Here is an 18,256-nt window from a genome sequence, read left to right as displayed (position 1 = left end):
TGAAAACAAAAGTGAGTTGTAAGAATTGTGTTGGTAAATTACGATGTCCACTGACAATTTTGTGCAGCCAGCAATTCCTCATTTTGACGGTCACTATGATCATTGGAGCATGCTAATGGAAAACTTCTTGAGATCCAAGGAATATTGGCAGGTTGTAGAATTTGGAGCAGCAGAGCCAACAGTTGGAGAAATATTGTTAGAAGTGCAAAAAATGGAGTTGGAAGCATTGAAACTGAAAGATCTTAAAGCAAAAAATTATCTTTTTCAAGCTATTGATCGGGCCATTTTAGAGACAATTCTTAGCAAAGATACCTCCAAACAAATTTAGGACTCTATGAAGAAAAAGTATCAAGGAAATGCAAAGGCGAAGCGGGTGTAGCTTCAAGTTTTTCGGACCGAATTTGAGACTTTATGCATGAAGTCAAGCGAATCGATCACTGATTATTTCGCAAGAACGATGACAATCGCTAACAAGATGAGGATCCATGGAGAAAATTTGGAGGACGTCACCATTGTTGAGAAGATTCTTCGATCGATGACAATAAAATTTAATTTTATTGTATGCTATATAGAGGAATCGAAAGATATTGATGCAATTTCAATTGATGAGTTGCAGAGTTCTTTGTTGGTTCATGAACAAAAAATTAACCAGTAAGAGAAAGAGGAGCAAGCACTAAAGGCTTCAGCAGAAAATCACTCAACATGGAGAGGAGGCAGAGGTAGAGGCAGAAACAGAGGAAATAATGATCGTGGCAACCAACAACAACAAGACCAGCACCAAGAAAATCAATTTCAAGGAAGAAAAAGAGGACGAGGAGGCTATCCATTAACAAATCAAAGGCCAAAGTCAGCAGACAAGTCCAATGTTGAATGCTACAAATGTCATAGGTATGGCCATTATCAGTCCGAACGTCGAACTAATTTGAATAGATAAAATGGAGAAAGGACTAATTTTGCATAAAAAGAAGGAAAAGTGTCTCTTTTGATGGTGTGCCACATGAGTGAAGAAACTCAATAAAACACGTGGTATTTAGACACTGGTTTCAGCAATCACATGTGTGGAGATAAGAAGGCATTCTCTGAATTGGACGAGTCATTTCGTAGCACTGTCAAGTTTGGTGACAACTCTACAATTTCTGTTATAGGAAAAGGAAGGGTAATTATCTAAGCTAAAGCTAAAGAAAATTCTTCTACCCACACTATTACTGATGTTCTTTTTATTCCAGACTTAAAGACAAATTTGCTTAGTGTGGGTCAGTTGCTCGAAAAAGGGTATGAGATTTCAATCAAAGATGGAGTATGTCAGATTCGAGATGCAAAGTTGGGCTTAATTGCTCAAGTTAAGATGACGGCAAATCGTATGTTCCCACTTTATTTGCAAAACTTGACTCATTCATGTTTCTCGATAAAATCGAAAGATGTGGCATGGTTATGACATTTTCGTTATGGACATTTGAATTTTGGTGGACTGAAAACTTTGCAACAGAAAAATATGGTAGCTGGTTTACCTCAAATCACAACTCCTTCAGAAGTTTGTGAAGAGTGTGTTGTTGGCAAACAACATCGAGATAGCTTTCCTAGAGGAAAATCATGGAGAGCAAAAAATGTCTTGGAGAGCAAAAAATGTCTTGGAGGTGATTCACTCTGATTTATGCGGACCTATATATCCGTCATCTAATGGTGGAAAACGTTATTTTATGATGTTTACTAATAATTATAGTTGAAAAACTTGGGTCTATTTTTTGCAAGAAAAATCTGAACCATTTTCAGCATTAAAAAATTTTATGACTCTTGTCGAAAAGGAAGCAGGCAAATCCATAAAAATTTTTCGCAGTGATCGTGGTGGAAAGTATAATTCACAAGAATTTATAAATTTTTGTGAGGAGTATAGAATTCAGAAGCAACTTACAGCAGCTTATACGCCACAGCAGAATGGTGTTGTAGAGAGGAAGAATCGTACAATATTGAATATAGTGAGGAGCATTTTAACAAAAAGTGGTGTTCCAAAAAATTTTTGACCTGAAACTGTCAACTGGAGCGTTCATATATTGAACAGAAGTCCCACACTTGCTGTTAAAAATATGACGCCTGAGAAAGCATGGAGCGAACGAAAACCAACAGTGAATCACTTCAAAATTTTTGGATGCATTGCCTATGCTCATGTTCCAAAGCAAAAAAGGACAAAACTAGATAACAAGGGGGATAAATGCATTTTTCTTGGTGTTAGTGATCAATCCAAAGCCTATAAGCTGTATAATTCTATCACCAAGAAAATTGTTATCAGTCGAGATGTAATTTTTGATGAGGAAAATTTTTTGCCATGGAGCAGCAATATTATTAAACAACAAATACCTGCTGATTTTGATGGAGTTGATGAAGAAAATAGGCAACAGTTGACAAAACAAATTCCACCAAATGGTCTAGATAATGTATCAAATTCCCAAATAGTAGCAGAAGATGAAGGACGGCCTCAACGTATTAGAAAAAGACCTGCATGGGATGATTGATTATGAGGTAACTGGAATTGATCAATCTGAAGACCCACTTACATATTTTGCACTGTTTTTCGATTGTGATCCTACAGTTTTTGAAGAAGCTATCAAAAATTTGAAGTGGCAGAAGGCAATGGATGAAGAAATTACAGCTATTGAACGAAATAACACTTGGAAGTTAACCAATCTTCCGGAAGGACAAAAATCTATAGGTGTCAAGTGGGTGCACAAGACGAAATTAAAGGAGAATGGAGAAGTTGACAAGTACTAGGCACGTCTGGTAGTTAAAGGCTATAAGCAAGAGTTTGGAGTGAATTATGGAGAAGTCTTTACTCCAGTCGCAAGGCATGACACGATTAGAATGGTGATAGCATTGGCAGCACAAAATTCATGGCCTATCTTCCAATTGGATATGAAATTAGCATTTTTACATGGTGATTTACAGAAACAGGTATTTATTGATCAACCTCCTGATTATGTGAAGGTTGGAAGTGAACATAAGGTATACAAATTCAAGAAAGTATTATACGGGTTAAAACAAGCCCCACGTGCTTGGTATAGTCATATAGATGCTTATTTTTCTAAGGAGGGATTTAAAAAATGTCCATATGAGCATACACTTTTCATAAAGATTGGAGATGGAGATAAATTGTTGATTGTTTGCTTATATGTTGATGATCTTATTTTTACTGGGAATGATAATGCCATGTTTGAGAAATTCAAGAAATTTATGATGGTTGAATTTGATATGTCTAATCTTGAAAAGATGCATTATTTTTTGGGTATTGAAGTGGTGCAATCTGCTGATGGAATTTTTGTCTCTCAAAGAAAATATGTGCAAGAAATTCTGAACAAATTTCAAATATCGAATTGTAATTCTGTTAGTACGCCAGTTGAAGTGGGTTTAAAACTCATCAAAGAACCAGGAAAGAGGGTTGATAGCACCCTTTACAAGCAAATTGTGGAAAGTTTGATTTATTTGACAGCAACTAAGCCTGATATTATGCATGTTGTAAGTCTTATTAGTAGATACATGGAAAGTCCAAGGGAGACACATCTTCTAACTGCCAAGAGGATTCTTCGATACTTGCAGGGAACCATTGAGTATGGATTATTTTACAAGAATGGTGAAAAATTAGATTTGTTTGATTTTACTGACAATGACTATGTAGGCGATTCTGATGATAGAAAGAGTACGTCTGGATATGTGTTCATGATGGGTTCAACAACTATTTCATGATGTTCCAAAAAGCAACCAATTGTTACGTTATCAACAACTGAAACAGAGTATGTAGCTGCAACCGCCTGTGCCTGTCAAACAATTTGGTTAAGGAATATTCTTGAAGAGTTGCATTTTCAGCAAGAAAGAGCTACTACAATTTATTGTGACAACAGTTCTGCAATCAAACTCTCTAAAAATCCAGTTTTACATGGAAGAGCCAAACACATAGATGTGAGGTTTCATTTTCTAACGGAACTCATAAGGGATGGAATAATTGATTTTCTCTACTGCAAAAGTGAAGATTAGATTGCTGATATAATGACCAAGCCATTGAAGTTATCCACATTTTAGAAATAAAGGAGGCTGCTTGGAGTCTGTGCAATTAATAAATCATATTAAACTGAATGTTTGATAAGCTTTCAGTTTAAGGGAGGGATTGTTAAAAATATTTACCGTTGTTAATTAATCATATTTGTTTTTGCTACCTAATTAGTAGAGTTAGTGGAATTGTTAGTGGAGTTAGTGGGATAGTTAGTGGAGTTAGTTTAAACTCTATAAATAGAGTAATTTCATGTTATAAGTTGTGTGAGTTTTACAAAAAAATAAACATTTGTCCTTTGCTTCTCTTATTATTTACCTCAATATTTGTATCACAAACAATGAGTGTGTTTGGATTGTGAGTTATTTGGCCAAATATATTTGCTTACATCACCATTACAATTTCCAATACACCTTTTTATCTTTCTAATTACCTTTTTATCTCACATACATCACATTACAAAAAGTGTTACAGTAAAAATATCTCAAATAACTTACAATCCAAACACACTCAATGTAGGAAGAGAGGAGAGCAACGAGAAGGAAGGAATAGGAAAAGTAGGAGTCAAGAAATGAGGAGGGAGGAAGCAAGGAGAAGGATGAGAGAGAAGAGAGATAGGGAGAGAGAGAGAGAGGGGGGGAGAGAAAGAAAGGAAAAATAATGGAGGCATTGGCGATGGCGCTCGTGAACTTGTCGCCAGCACCGGAAGTAGAGATGGTAGGAGTAGCGGTGATAGCAACGAAGAAAAAGAAGAGGAAAAAAGAAGAAAAGAAAACAAAAGAAATAAAACATTTCAAGTTCTCCACAAAAACTCTACTCCATACAATTTTCCTACAAGTTTATATCTATATGTATTCAGGAAGGGGTTTTTAACAGAAACCCTTTCAATGACTTCTAAATTTCTCATTCTTTTTTCTAGATTTTTGTATTTATTTTAATACATAAAATGTAGTGGGTTATAACCTACCTTATCACCCATCAATATTCCCACTATCTCACTCCCACTATCTTAATTCATCCTACAACCACTCTTACAAATTCTCTATTCCTACTATCCCACTATCTCACTCCTACTCTCTCTCTGTTTCTTATTTGTTTTTTGTTCTCTATTCATTTTGTAAATGTATTAATTTTGTTTCTTTTATGAGCAATAGTGGAAGATATTATGTGCAGAGATTTCAGCAGAACTCAACCTTCTTGTGGAGAATTGGAAGTATATTCTTGCCAGCTTAATTTTTCAGGTCGGTCCCCTCTGCCTTTTAAGTATGTTTTGCTTTTGCTTTGCTTTTTGTCATGAATGATATTGCATTGATTTTTTGATCATCCATTATTTCTAAAATTTTTTTACAAAATCCTATGAACGGTTGTTTGCTTATTGTTACACTGTAAAGCAAAGATAGTCAATAGTAGAATAAAGTATAAACACAAAATCACAATCACATTTCTAACATAAAGGTATTGCTTGCTTATATAATTGCGGATTGTATAGGTTCATGATTAAGGTTTTACTATTTCTAACATAAATTGAATATTATAAAAATTTATTTGTTTGTATTACTGAAATTTTTTTAATTATTTTTTATTACACATTTATCACATAAAAAAGGTGTTACGATAGTTATTTTCATAATTTTATTCCAAAAATGATCGTGCATGAAATAAAAAAATATTTTTTGATAATAAAAAATAATTAAAAATGGTTTATAATTAGAGAAAAATAATTCAGATATTACTAATAACAAATGCACTATACGTCCATTATTAAAATTGGATTAATTTTTAATTTCGTCAGAAATCCTTTTGGCAAAATTGCATTCTAGCCTTTCTTTTTTCTATCATTTTCTCTCTGCATTGACTGCAATAATTTTCACTCCACTTTTAATGGGTGGGCTTTCAAAATTGGTAGAAAGAGAGTTTATTAGCATTCAAATAACTGTTCTGTGTTGCATCTTTTTGAGATGCTAAATAAGGCATGAAACTTCTTGAAAGATGGTATCCTACTTTTTAGAGTTTGAATCACAATATTACCTTCATTTTTTGTATTTTTTGTATTTTTGCATCCATTGGATTAGAAAAAACACGTCCTTCTAAGCTTGGATTATGTTCAGTAGTGATGCCAAAGACCTAACGATATTTATATGAAAAAAAAAATATCCAAGGGACATAATTATATATCATACTAGATATCAGGAAACTAACTGCATAAAGGAAATAATCCTGACTCATATTTCGGCGCTCTACCTGACTTAAGACGGTGATTTTTAAAAAAAAATCTGATTTTTCTTGGTATTTGAAAAATTCCGAATTCTAACTGAACTTAAACCAAAAGAATAAATTAAAAATTATAGAGGCTGTCAAATTAAAAGACAATATTGAATTGGATATTAAAAGATAGTTTAAACATAGTAGGGACTACGAACCAAAATCTTTGAAAAATAATTCTGTATCCAAAAAATAAAAAAAAAACCTACAAGAACAAACTCATTTTCCAAAAAAAAAAGAAAAGAAAAGAAGCCTATAAGAACATACGCCCTTTTCCAAATTTAATAATTTATCTACATTATGAACATATTATAAACTAATACATTCCTTTTTATTTAATATTAAAATTTGATTTTAATATACAAGTGATAGCAGAGGGAATGAAGCAGTTAGCGACATGTGAAAAAATCGAAAAGGACAAAAGCAATTAGAGGAATAATTTCGCACAAAATTCGTGGGTTAAAGTGCAATTTGAGGTATAGATGGAAGGCATTTTAGTGCATTTATTGGTTTATTTTCAATAAGTGGTGGTTGGTTTTGCGGGGTTTGGGGGGTCTACATGTACCAAAATATATTTATATAGGGATTATTTCATTAACTATGGGTGCTAATAACAATTCTATTGGTGCGTAATTTTCATTTGATTACAACACAATTATATTAAATTTTATTGATACTACTTCTATATAACTATTGTATTTTTTTGTTAACAATTCTCATACAATGTATCACTTACTACAAATAAAATAAATACAAAAACTATTTATTTTTTATTTAATATATATATTTTTTCTAGATCAAAGAAATGAAAATATTGCCTCTCTTTAAGTTTGACAGCCATTCGCATCACCAATACTTTTGCGTGATCATGGTAAATATACAGTTTTTTATATCGTCAAAGATCGTGGATTTTCATTTGTAGTACACACTCCACAAAATTCAACATAGTTAATTAAATCATTAATTTTGGCTTTCGTACTAAAAGTGGATTGGTGTGAAGAGTGTTCGCACCTTCAAGAAAGATTATCAAATCGAATGCTTAGTATTTATAAGTATTTCATTTTAACAACATTCAATTACATTCATTTGTAGAAATATATCATTCCTTTTTTTAATATAAATTTTAAATTTTTTTTTCAGGATCCATCTTTCGAAAAAAGACAGTTCTTGAATGATATACACATTCTATTATATTTCAAACTATTGTTAAACAGATATTACATTTAAATTTTGTTGGTTCAATTTTTTTACCTTTATTTGTTCACCATTTTTTTTTTTTTAATAATATCAGCATCATGCGTAGTACGGATATTCACACTAGTGTTACAGTATGTTAACACGAAACGCCTAAGAAACTCACCGTCCAAACCAACCGCCACTCTCAACCATTTCTGCAAAAATTGCACTTATACGTCTCCAATTCCTCTTTTACCCCCTCACGCGGACCATTATTGTAATTTGCGAGTGGCCGCCGGCCTCTCCAATTTTCAACTACTTCCGAAACTTTCACTAAACTATTCTTTTGTTTGTTTGTTACCCGTACTTTTTAATCCTGTTAAGAAGCAAAAACTAGCACAAGATTTATGAATTAAAAAGAAAAAGCTGGTTAATAAATAAACATGAGCTCTCATATTCAAGCCAGGCTTAGGGGAGATCTTGCTGGATGCCAGAGTTCCCAGGGTCTCCTCTCCTCCTCTTCCTTCTGCCTTGGTGATTAGTGCTGGTTTAGATCTTTATGAAGATTCCTCGTGGATCCCATTTCCCTTCTTGATTGTTATTAATATTTAACTCCTTTTATCGCTTCGACAAAAGGGACCCCAAAAGAGCAAGCAGACCGTCCTTTTTCCTCCTCATTAGTCACAGCAGGACTTTGGAATCCCAGATTCTCAGCTTCTGAATCCTACCCTCTTCAAGAAAGATGAAAAAAGTCATGGGTTTGTTATCAAACACCCGAAAAAGAATTCAATTTGTTTGTCTGCCATTGCTCTTCATTGTGCTCTTTGTTTTATTCACTCCAATTTCTGCTCAGGTAAGTGTAAATACATACTTTTACAGGACGGCAGAGTAGATTGCTTGCTTAAGTACTGTATTTTTTTTGTGTAATGATGTTATTACTTGTCTGGATTTAGGAATCTGAAAGAGAGGAGGCAACACGGGCTATTCGAGATCTAGGCCGGAAAAGTAAAGTGAGTATATGTACTGGTCTTTTATCTATGCTTCTGGGTTTCAATGATTCGTGGAGAATTGCCTTCTTGAATAGTTCTTGTGCTTTAGTTGATTTAGTTATACAGATGGGCAGGAAAAAAAAAGGTAAATGGAAATTGAAATTCACAAAGAGAATGAACTAAATTGAAGGGAGAAAGGAAAAATTTTATTGTAGGGGTTCATAAAACTGAAGCTTTGACCCTCCTTTTCCTATATTTTTGTGTGTCAGCAGCTAAACTGTGCCATTGTTAACACCATGAGATCACAAGTAGGATTAGAGATTTGCACGTTTTGAAAGGAAGAGAGGAACTTTGTTATTAGCTCTGCTGCCTGGTGTTTGCAACAAACTTAACCATTTCAGATCGTACAATGATTTATCTGCCCACTACTCATGGAGGAAAAAAAGAAGATTGGGAATTTTCTTGCTTCTCTGTGCCATCCTTTACTCCTATTGTATTTCCATGTCATTGATTCAACAAACTGCAGCTTTAGGTATATCTGGGCTGTTAGTGTTGTAAAACTGAGAGTTATCAGAGGTGTTTGTACAGGTTTCTATGTGACTATTTACCATGGATTCATTGCCTAGAATGGGAGCAAGGTGATTAAGTTTGAAATTGGGGTTTTTTTTTTGGTTTGTTTGTTTATTTACTTGTTTTATGTGTTAGGAGATATAATGTGTCAGGAGAGAGCGTTAATGCATTATCGATATTAAATGGTGGGATTGTGATTACAGGTTTCTCTGGAGTTCAATCAGCAAATCATATTTATCTTCAGTGTTCTTTTTGTTTCACTTAAAAAACAGGCTTTGATGGTTTTTTAAAACTTTGTTGACAGATTTTTGTGGACAAACTCAAGACTGGTATTACAAGGGATGGGTACAATTCTGGTTCTGTTGGTCTTGGTGTTGAATTGGAATCCGGTCTTGGGATTTTTGATGCATTTTTTGCAAGTTTTTCCATGATTCTTGTCAGTGAGGTTAGTGATTTCACTTAACAAACTTCATTCTTTCTTGTTTTCCCTTAACGGCAATTCTCTTTGCCCTTACAATTTTTTATTAACTTCTCACTAGATTGGAGATGAGACTTTCATAATAGCAGCTCTAATGGCGATGCGTCATCCCAAGTCCATTGTTTTATCTGGTGCACTAAGTGCCTTGTTTGTGATGACAGTAAGTTTGCTTATTTACCCTTTCGGTCATTACCTCTGCAGTGTGTTCATTTCATCCTACATTCTAGGTTCTCATTATGCTGCATTTAGTGCTGCAAAAAGTCACCTTGATGGCGTCTTGGTTAAGTGCAATGTTCAGTAGTTTATTTACTTTTGAGTGAATAATGAGATTGGATGTTTTATGCCCATGGTTAGGTACTTTCGACTGGACTTGGTAGGATTGTGCCAAACTTGATATCAAGGAAGCATACAAACAGTGCAGCCACAGGTTTGTAGTTTTCTGCTTTTGATTGTGTTGCTATGTCAACTGGAATTTTATATTTTCCCTTTCTGGGTGTATAATTCATTTTGCATGACAAATTTTCATTCGACTTCTTTGACATATGCATTCAATATTATTGGAAACATTAGATTGCATGGAAAGGATGAAGCTTTAAACTGTTCTACAGTTCTATTGTAAATTTAATTTCTAGCTTGGTCGAATTACAAGATATTGATGCAAATAGTCTAGTGGATCTATCATATTACTTTTCATTATTCTAGGACCATTTTTTGATGTTAGTTTTTCTACTTGAACTCTTTTTTTGATATATCTGGCACGATGATTGTTAAAAGGAATTTGGCCATGATTCGATGACTTGGTAGGATATCGTTCTCTTGTTTCTTTGACTTTGCAATGGCACTTTTCCTTTTTAACTGCCATTTGGTTGTTCAATCTTTATACTGTATTTCATGCAGTTACATGTCTATTCGTGATAAAAGCAGATAAATCAGAATGTTAGAAACCTCAAGACCTGATCATTTTGTTATTGGGATGCTTGTCTTCTTTTCTTCTTTAATGTGAAGTTAGTAACCTTGTTTTGAATTTGAATTTTCAATGTTTGCATTTCAGTTCTTTATGCATTTTTTGGGCTGCGGTTACTCTATATTGCTTGGAGGTCGAATTCAAAATCTTCACAGAAGAAGGAATTTGAGGAAGTATGTTTTTCTGATCATTGACTGCATATCTGATTGCGTTCTTTTTCACTTTGGACCAATATTCTGTGCATCTCTTTTTTTAAATTTTATTTTAAGATCCATGCAACACTCAAATCAGCCTGCTGATTGTTGATTAGTTAAACCGTTTTGGTCAGTTTAAAGTTTTGTTAGACATTGTTGAAATTATAAGATCTTCTGCTTTCATTAGGTTCATTGGATTCTCAAAATCCATGAGATTTTTAGTTCATCTTGCCAACAGATTCAGGGTAAATTTGCTCAAAATTGCCCCCTTTTGTTTCACTTGCTTATTTATTCTCTGCCAAAGTAAACTCACCGCCATACTTGAAAACTAGTTATTCAAGATGACAGTAAGTCAGCAAAGCCAATGTTTCAGCATTAATTGATCTATTTGGAGATTGAACTGAATAGAAGAATTAATGTTTTGCTGTTGAGTTACCTACTTTTGCGGTGACAAAAAAAAAGTTATCTACTTTTGCGTGTCTAGATTGAAGTATGAGTAGGATTCCCCTTTTGATTCATGGAATTTGATCTGGAACACGATGGCTGTCTGCATGCCTCAGTAGTAAAGCAATCACCTGAGTTAGCAGAAGATTGCTTTATTACTGCTTCTAATGGTTTGTTCTATGGTGAACAATATTATCTGTCCAGTGTTTAGTCTGTGTTTAATTGACCCAATAGCCTTGTTGTCTTGATATGAAAGATCAGTTCTTTGAGCTGAATTACATGCTATGTCCCCTCCCACTGTTGAGGGAAATAACAATGAAGAGGAAAAGTGGAAATCAAACATTATTCTACCATGACTTTGATATTCCAGTTGCGTCATTAATTTTCTGTTGTTCCCTTGTAAATATCAACATGACTTTTGACAACCTAAAATATGTCAGGTGGAAGAGAAACTCGAATCTGGACAAGGCAAGACAGCAGTCCGGCGATTCTTTTCTAGATTCTGTACACCAATATTTTTGGAGGTTTGTCTTTGATCTAGCTTCTGATGTACTGAAGTGGATTCTATCTCAGCAGTTCAAAGTGAATATATGATTCAGATGAGTATTGCTTTGTTTAAAACTCTTTTCTTTGAAATTTTCTAAAATGTTTTTCTTTAAAGAGAAAAAAAACTAATATATCAAGCAACTGAGGATACTTGGATTACTTGCAAAAAAGAAAAATGGAGAAGAATTGTAATGAATTTGGATTCCAGTCTCTGGAGTAGTTCTTTGCTTTGAATTAGGTTTCATCATTCTTACAACATAGTATTTTTTTAAATAACTGCTTCCCTGCTGTTTTTGCGCAGTCATTTATTTTGACCTTCTTGGCTGAATGGGGAGACCGCAGTCAGATAGCAACAATTGCTGTAAGATTTCTTCATTGTAATGCTGTTTTTGTCCATCAAGGAATTGAATTTGCTGCCATGTTGTATTTTTAACTCATTATCATTTTTGGTGAAAGCTGACCAGATAATTAATTCTGCATCATTAGATAAAAAAACCGAACAATCAGATACACACAGAGGCCAGTACCTTATATAATATGCAATTGAAATAACGTTTGTGTTTGTTGTCACATATTCACATGCTTCTAATTGTTGCTTGCTTGAGGTGCATCTGTGACTTAGTTTGCTGTAATATGTTGATTGTGTGCCATGGTCTTCCTGCGTTTGTGATTGTGTCTGGTTTGTGGAAGCTCATCAGCTCCCTGCATGCCTGTTTCTTGAGCTGATGGTATTTTGAGCTCTTTTCCATTTCTAAATTACGCTAAGCTTCATGAAGGGAACAGCATCTAAGCTAGCTGTAATGTTAAATCATGATGCTTGGTGATGAAAAGATCTCTTTTGGTTGCTGCAGCTGGCCACGCACAAAAATGCATTTGGGGTTGCTACAGGGGCTACCGTAGGACACACAATTTGTACATCGCTGGCAGTGATCGGGGGAAGCATGCTGGCTTCCAAGATCTCTCAGCGCTCAGTTGCAACAGTTGGTGGATTGCTGTTCCTTGGTTTTTCCCTGTCTTCATATTTCTATCCTCCGCTATGACCGCGATTTTGTAGATTAACTCAACTCTTTAGGGAGCATTGAACTCACAAATAGCTTTGACAATCTATTTCCATTACAGTACCGGCAAAGTCTAGTGCCTCTAGTTTTAAAATGTAATCATTTTTGTATACATATCAGCATACGCAACCATGTTCATATTTTTCTTCATTCTTGATATTGCGCAGCAACATTTTATCCAAATGTGAAAAGAACCTCTTATCAACATCTTGTGATGTCTGTTTCTTCAAGTTTTAGTTGGCTTAAATTTAGTCGGCTAGTCTAGAGGTTTCTTGGTTTCCTTCCTGCTTTGGATCTAATGTTAAGCAACGTTATTGGTTTCTGTTTCTATGCAAGCAAAAGGTTAATAAATCATAAGATCAAGCAAGAAACGATTGTGAAGTGCAGAAAGGCATTTCCAAACTCCCAAGGGGGCATTTTCAATAATGTTCGTTTGTAGGCGGGACTGTTGATCTTCTTCATTGAACTCACGCATCGTGCATTGAGCCCAGGATGGTCTCCGACATTTTCTTATTGAGGGGTGATTATTCACCTTTCATAAAAAACCTCGCCTTGATATAGGCCTCCTGGGAGCTACGCAGCAGGTGGAGGAAGGCACCTGGAAGAAAATTGGAAATGGTACTAGCACTGATATTTGGGAGGACAAGTGGATAGTAGGAAACAAAGAGGGAAGACCCTCAACAACTAAACCTCCTGAATGCAAAGTGCAGAAAGTTCAGGACTTAATCACTCATAAAAGATGGAATAAAGTGGTAGTGCTCCGAACGTTCAATGGTAGGGATGCAGAAAAGATCTTAAGCATTCCCATCAGCTTAGCAGGAAAGGAAGATAGCAATTTCTGGATACATTCTCCAATGGGGCATTACACAGTGAACACGGGCTACAAGGTTCTTATGAAAGAAAAAGTAATCCAGGAAAGGAATGGTTATGATGGGGCAGGTACAAGCCGACACAGTTCATCAAAACAGATGTGGTCTTGCCTTTGGAAATTAAACATCAAGCACAAACTGAAGACCTTCATGTGGAAATGCATCAACAATGCTCTCCCAGTCAATGAAGTAATCTTTAGTAGAACGCAAAAAGGAGATCCCATCTGTAAAGTCTGTGGGGAGGGGGTGGAAACTGTGGACCATGCGCTCTTGAACTGCAGACAGGCCAAGCAAGTATGGCAGATAGCTCCAGTGCAATGGGAGGGGGCTAGGGAGAAACAAGGCTGCTTCAAGGACTGGTGGAATGAAATTGCAGGAGCCAGATCTAGACAGGCTGGTGATGAACATCTGGGTCTAACGGTGAATATCTTATGGCAAGTATGGAAAAGCAGGAATGAGTGGGAATTCAACAACAACCAAAGGCATGCTCTGAAAACAATTCAGAAAGCTCAAGAGGAGTGGATAGAGTTTTGTGAAGTGTACAAAGACAAAGAGCAGTTGAGCACAGTAGAAACAGCTGCAAATCAGTTTCAAAGAGTAGAAGTGGAGGATGCAGAGGTGGTCCAAGTGAAGATTGCAGCTCTAAGGAAACCGAACAGTAGCGAGGTGGGAATAGGGGTGACTGCTATGTCAAAGGGAAATGTGGTGGTGGCGGCTTGGGCAATGCATGAAAGAAGCTACAATTGTCCACAATTGGACGAAGCTGAGGCTATCAAGCTAGCTATGAGTAAATTAGTAGTCAAAGGCTGGAGGAAAGTCATCATACAGAGCTGCAACAAGCAACTCATTCAGCAAATCTGTTCCGGAAGAGCTTCCAATATCAAACTGTATACTCTAGTGGATGATATCCTTAGCCTAAAAGCTCTGTTTCATATGTGCTCTTTTTGTGCAATTTCTAAAGTTGATAATCATATTAGCATTAAAGTTGGAGACTATGCATTAGGCATTATTCATGATGAGGAATGGTTCAATCCTCTGTGCTGTTGAGCACTTTTGTAAAGAAATGAGGGGCCTTTGCTCCAAATGTAAAGTTTAGTTGATGATCAATATAGTTCTAATATCGTTTCGGAAAAAAAAAAGATATAGGCCTCCTGGGTCCGTCCTCGTGTATTCCTAGAAGATTTTATAGAGCAGTAGCGACTACCGATTTTTGCCATTTGCAGACCAAATATTGCAAAATCTAGTACTTGTATAATGAGATGGAAAAATCATGCAGCCACTGGCTGCTGTGTGTGTTTGAAAAAGAATCTCAACGCAGCCTCCAATTGCTCCTTAAGCAAGTGTATTAGTATTACAAATCCAACGCTGCTAAGTCTTCACCAATGTCATCTAAGTTGCAGCTACTCTACCCAACAATGCCTTCAATTACCCCGGGCTGATCTTGTTCATGCTAAAGCAATGAAGAATGGTACTTCCCAGTACTTGAATGTGGGTAATACAATCATGGATCTCTATGTGAAAAATCACTACTTGCGCAATGCCCAGAAGCTGTTCGATGAAATTCTTCAAAAGGATGTTCGATCTTGGACCATTTTAATATCGGGGTTTTCTCGATTTGGCGATTACAGAACTGGGTTGGATTACTTTGGCAAGATGATTAGCGAAGGCATTGTTGCTCCAAATCGGTTCACCTTGTCTTCGGTTTTGAGGTGCTGTTCTGGTGTTTCTAATGGGTTTTGGCTGGGAAAGGCCATTCATGGGTTGATAATAATTAATGGAATGAATTTAGATGTTGCCTTGGCGAATGCAATTCTTGACCTTTATGTGAAATGTGGAGCTTTTGGTTATGCAGAAAGGTTCTTTGAGACTATGGATGATAAGGATAACTTTTCTTGGAATATAATGATGGCCTCTAGTTTAAGTAAAGGAGACGTGGGTAAGTGTCTAGATTATTTCAAGAAGTTACCCGATAAAGTAGTCTCCAGTTGGAACACTGTAATTGATGGATTTTTGCGGCATGGGTATGAGGGAGTTGCATTGGAGCTGCTTTATGAGATGGTTAACTCTGGACATGCTTTCGACGAATATACTTTCTCTATATCACTGGCACTGTTGGCTTCTCTGAAAAATGTGGAACTAGGGAGGCAAGTTCATGGTCAACTTTTGAGGGTCGGAATCAGCGGAGATGCATTTGCTAGGACTTCACTTGTTGATATGTATTGTAAATGCGGGCAGATGGAGAAAGCTAAGCTAATTGTTCAAATTTCGCATCAAGATATTATGAAAAGTCAATTTCTAACAATTTCTTCTCATGATCATAGAGCACTATCGATTTTGTGGAGTACAGTGCTTGCGGGTTATGTTAAATATGGGATGCTGATAGAGGCTTTTCAGAGTTTAAGATTCATGATTCATGAAAAAATTTCAGTTAACATGGTAACTTTAACGAGCATTGTTACTGCTTCAGCCGATGCTGGACTTCTGGAGGTTGGTCAGCAAATCCATTCCCGTATTCTGAAATCTGGACATAAACCAGATGTTTTCTTCAGTTCGTCAATGGTTGACATGTATGCAAAGTGTGGAAAGTTAGATGATGCGTGGTCATTTTTCATTCAAGCTGAAACTCGCAATGTTGTGCTCTGGACTACTATGATATTTGCTTATGCAGTCCATGGGTATGGAGAAAAGGCTGTTCAGCTTTTTGACTTAATGAGAAATGACGGTATAACACCAAATGAAGTGACGTTTGTTGGAGTTCTAACTGGTTGTAGTCATGCGGGTTTGATACAAGAAGGCTGCAAGTATTTTAGAATGATGAAAGAAGTTTATGGTATCAAGCCTGGAGATGAACACTGCACTTCTATGGTGGATATTTATGGTCGAGCTGGTAAGCTGAATGAGATCAAGGATTTTATTTTTAAGAATGACATCTCTCACATTGGTACAGTTTGGAATGCATTTTTATCGGCCTGCCATCTTCACAAGAATGTTGAGATGGCAAAATGGGTTCACGATAAACTGCTTGAACTTCAGCCCTCTGAACCTGGTCCTTACGTTCTCTTGTCAAACACATGTTCAGACAATTACATGTGGGACAAGGCATCTGCATTAAGGGGTTTGATGCAGAAGAGGGAAATTGAGAAACTCCCTGGTCAATCTTGGATTTAAGTAAAGAATGAACAGCACAGTTTTCCATTAGCAAGAATTATGTGCCAGGAGAAATCAAGATTAAGTTTTATTTGACAAGCACGTTGACGATTGTAAGCACATTGTGAATATAGCAAATGACCAGCTGCTGCTATTTGCAGAAGAAGAAGAGCAAGGAAGGTATGTTGTTTTGTTTTTGCACGCCCGCAATGGTTGACTCCTAAAGACCTTGTGCAGTGCATCTCCTCCAAGCCAATGCAAAATATCAGATCCTTGAGTATGTCAGCTAGTAACAAAACCATTCATGACGGGGACACACCATTGTTTGCTCTGAAATTTGATGCATTATCTGGAAACCAGTCACTGATGGCTTGTTCGGGCACCTCGTGTGCAAGGACAAGAGACTTCACAAGTGTCTCAGTTGAGATGTCAAAGTCAAAATGTATATGTTTAGGTATTGCTTCCGTAAAATAAACTGTATATGTTTAGGTATTCTTTGTTATGTGAGTGTCACAGATGGAAAGTGAAAAGGGGGAGCCATCACTCTTTTTTACAGATGGACACAAAAGATGCAGCAGCGTAAGCTAATAAATACCATTCCATGAGCATTTTTGTGTGCATTCCTTCTATGTTGCAGTTCTTCTGTCAAAACTGTCAGGCTTCTAGCTTCTGTCATTGAGGACTGAGAGCACGCATACAACCTAAGGTTGTATTGGACAACTTTACTAGGTCCTTGGGCATTTCAGCCTGAAACATTTGGGTTTGTGTTTTTCTGTCAAAATCCTGGGAGTTGGGAGATGAAACGATTAAACTTGGTTGGTTGGGGTGCATCAAATGATTGCAGCTAGGAGGTTATGGACGAGTGTTGCTGTAACATGCACTGAAACTTTGGCTGCTTTACTAACACATGCCCCTAAATGATTTGCACAGGAAGCTGCTCTGGCTAACAAATGGATCAGGCCATGCACACTGATAAAGTTTGGCTTCTCAATCTGCTGGACTTTGCATTTGATACATAAATCAGCTAGGGCTGGTCACTGATCCAAAGTCCAAACAGCTACAACTTGGTTATCCTTTGACACCCCTAATAACTGTGTACAGCAATTGGACTGGTTTTCCATCTTCCTGGGTCCTAGACGAAGAGTGTGGAAGTTAAATTGGTTGGACTTCAAATTGAATCCGGGCCAGTTGGTCATTTTGAGCTGATGTGATCCTCATTCTAGACTTCACCGGATGCTGTAGTATGTTGTTCCCCTTGTCCGCCCAAGGAAACACTATCTGAATCTTGTGGGGTTGATAGTTGATTCAACCGAATTCACTAATTTGCTCTCTTGCGAGAGAATGAGGATCGGAGGTTTTTGCTCTAACCTTGAAATTATCAGAAAAAAAGAATTTCGTTATTAAATATTTCGAGTAGCTAATGTATGCAGACTTTATTAGCAGATTCAGCTTATGTTAAAGAAATTCCCTCCCTAAAAGAAGAAGATTGATTACATACTATTCGTTCTGCTCAAGCGAAATCAAAT

General features: G+C 36.3%; 1 protein-coding gene across 1 annotated transcript; it reads left to right on the top strand.

The window, feature by feature from the left end:
* Nucleotides 1–7,935: 7,935 nt before the first annotated feature.
* Nucleotides 7,936–16,845, top strand: LOC113708757 (pentatricopeptide repeat-containing protein At1g06140, mitochondrial-like). The gene is made up of 10 exons (XM_027231353.2): nt 7,936–8,324; nt 8,425–8,481; nt 9,335–9,475; nt 9,570–9,668; nt 9,863–9,935; nt 10,560–10,645; nt 11,551–11,634; nt 11,958–12,017; nt 12,508–12,689; nt 14,957–16,845. The coding sequence occupies exons 1-10, from the start codon at nt 8,214–8,216 to the stop codon at nt 16,749–16,751; spliced, it is 2,688 nt and encodes an 895-aa protein (XP_027087154.1). The 5' UTR covers nt 7,936–8,213; the 3' UTR covers nt 16,752–16,845.
* The last annotated feature ends 1,411 nt before the right edge of the window (nt 16,846–18,256 follow it).

Source organism: Coffea arabica, chromosome 9c (genome assembly GCF_036785885.1).
Source record: "Coffea arabica cultivar ET-39 chromosome 9c, Coffea Arabica ET-39 HiFi, whole genome shotgun sequence".
NCBI classification, from domain to species: Eukaryota; Viridiplantae; Streptophyta; class Magnoliopsida; order Gentianales; family Rubiaceae; genus Coffea; species Coffea arabica.
Note: the sequence above shows the minus strand (reverse complement) of the source record. Positions and strands in the feature narration are given on the sequence as shown.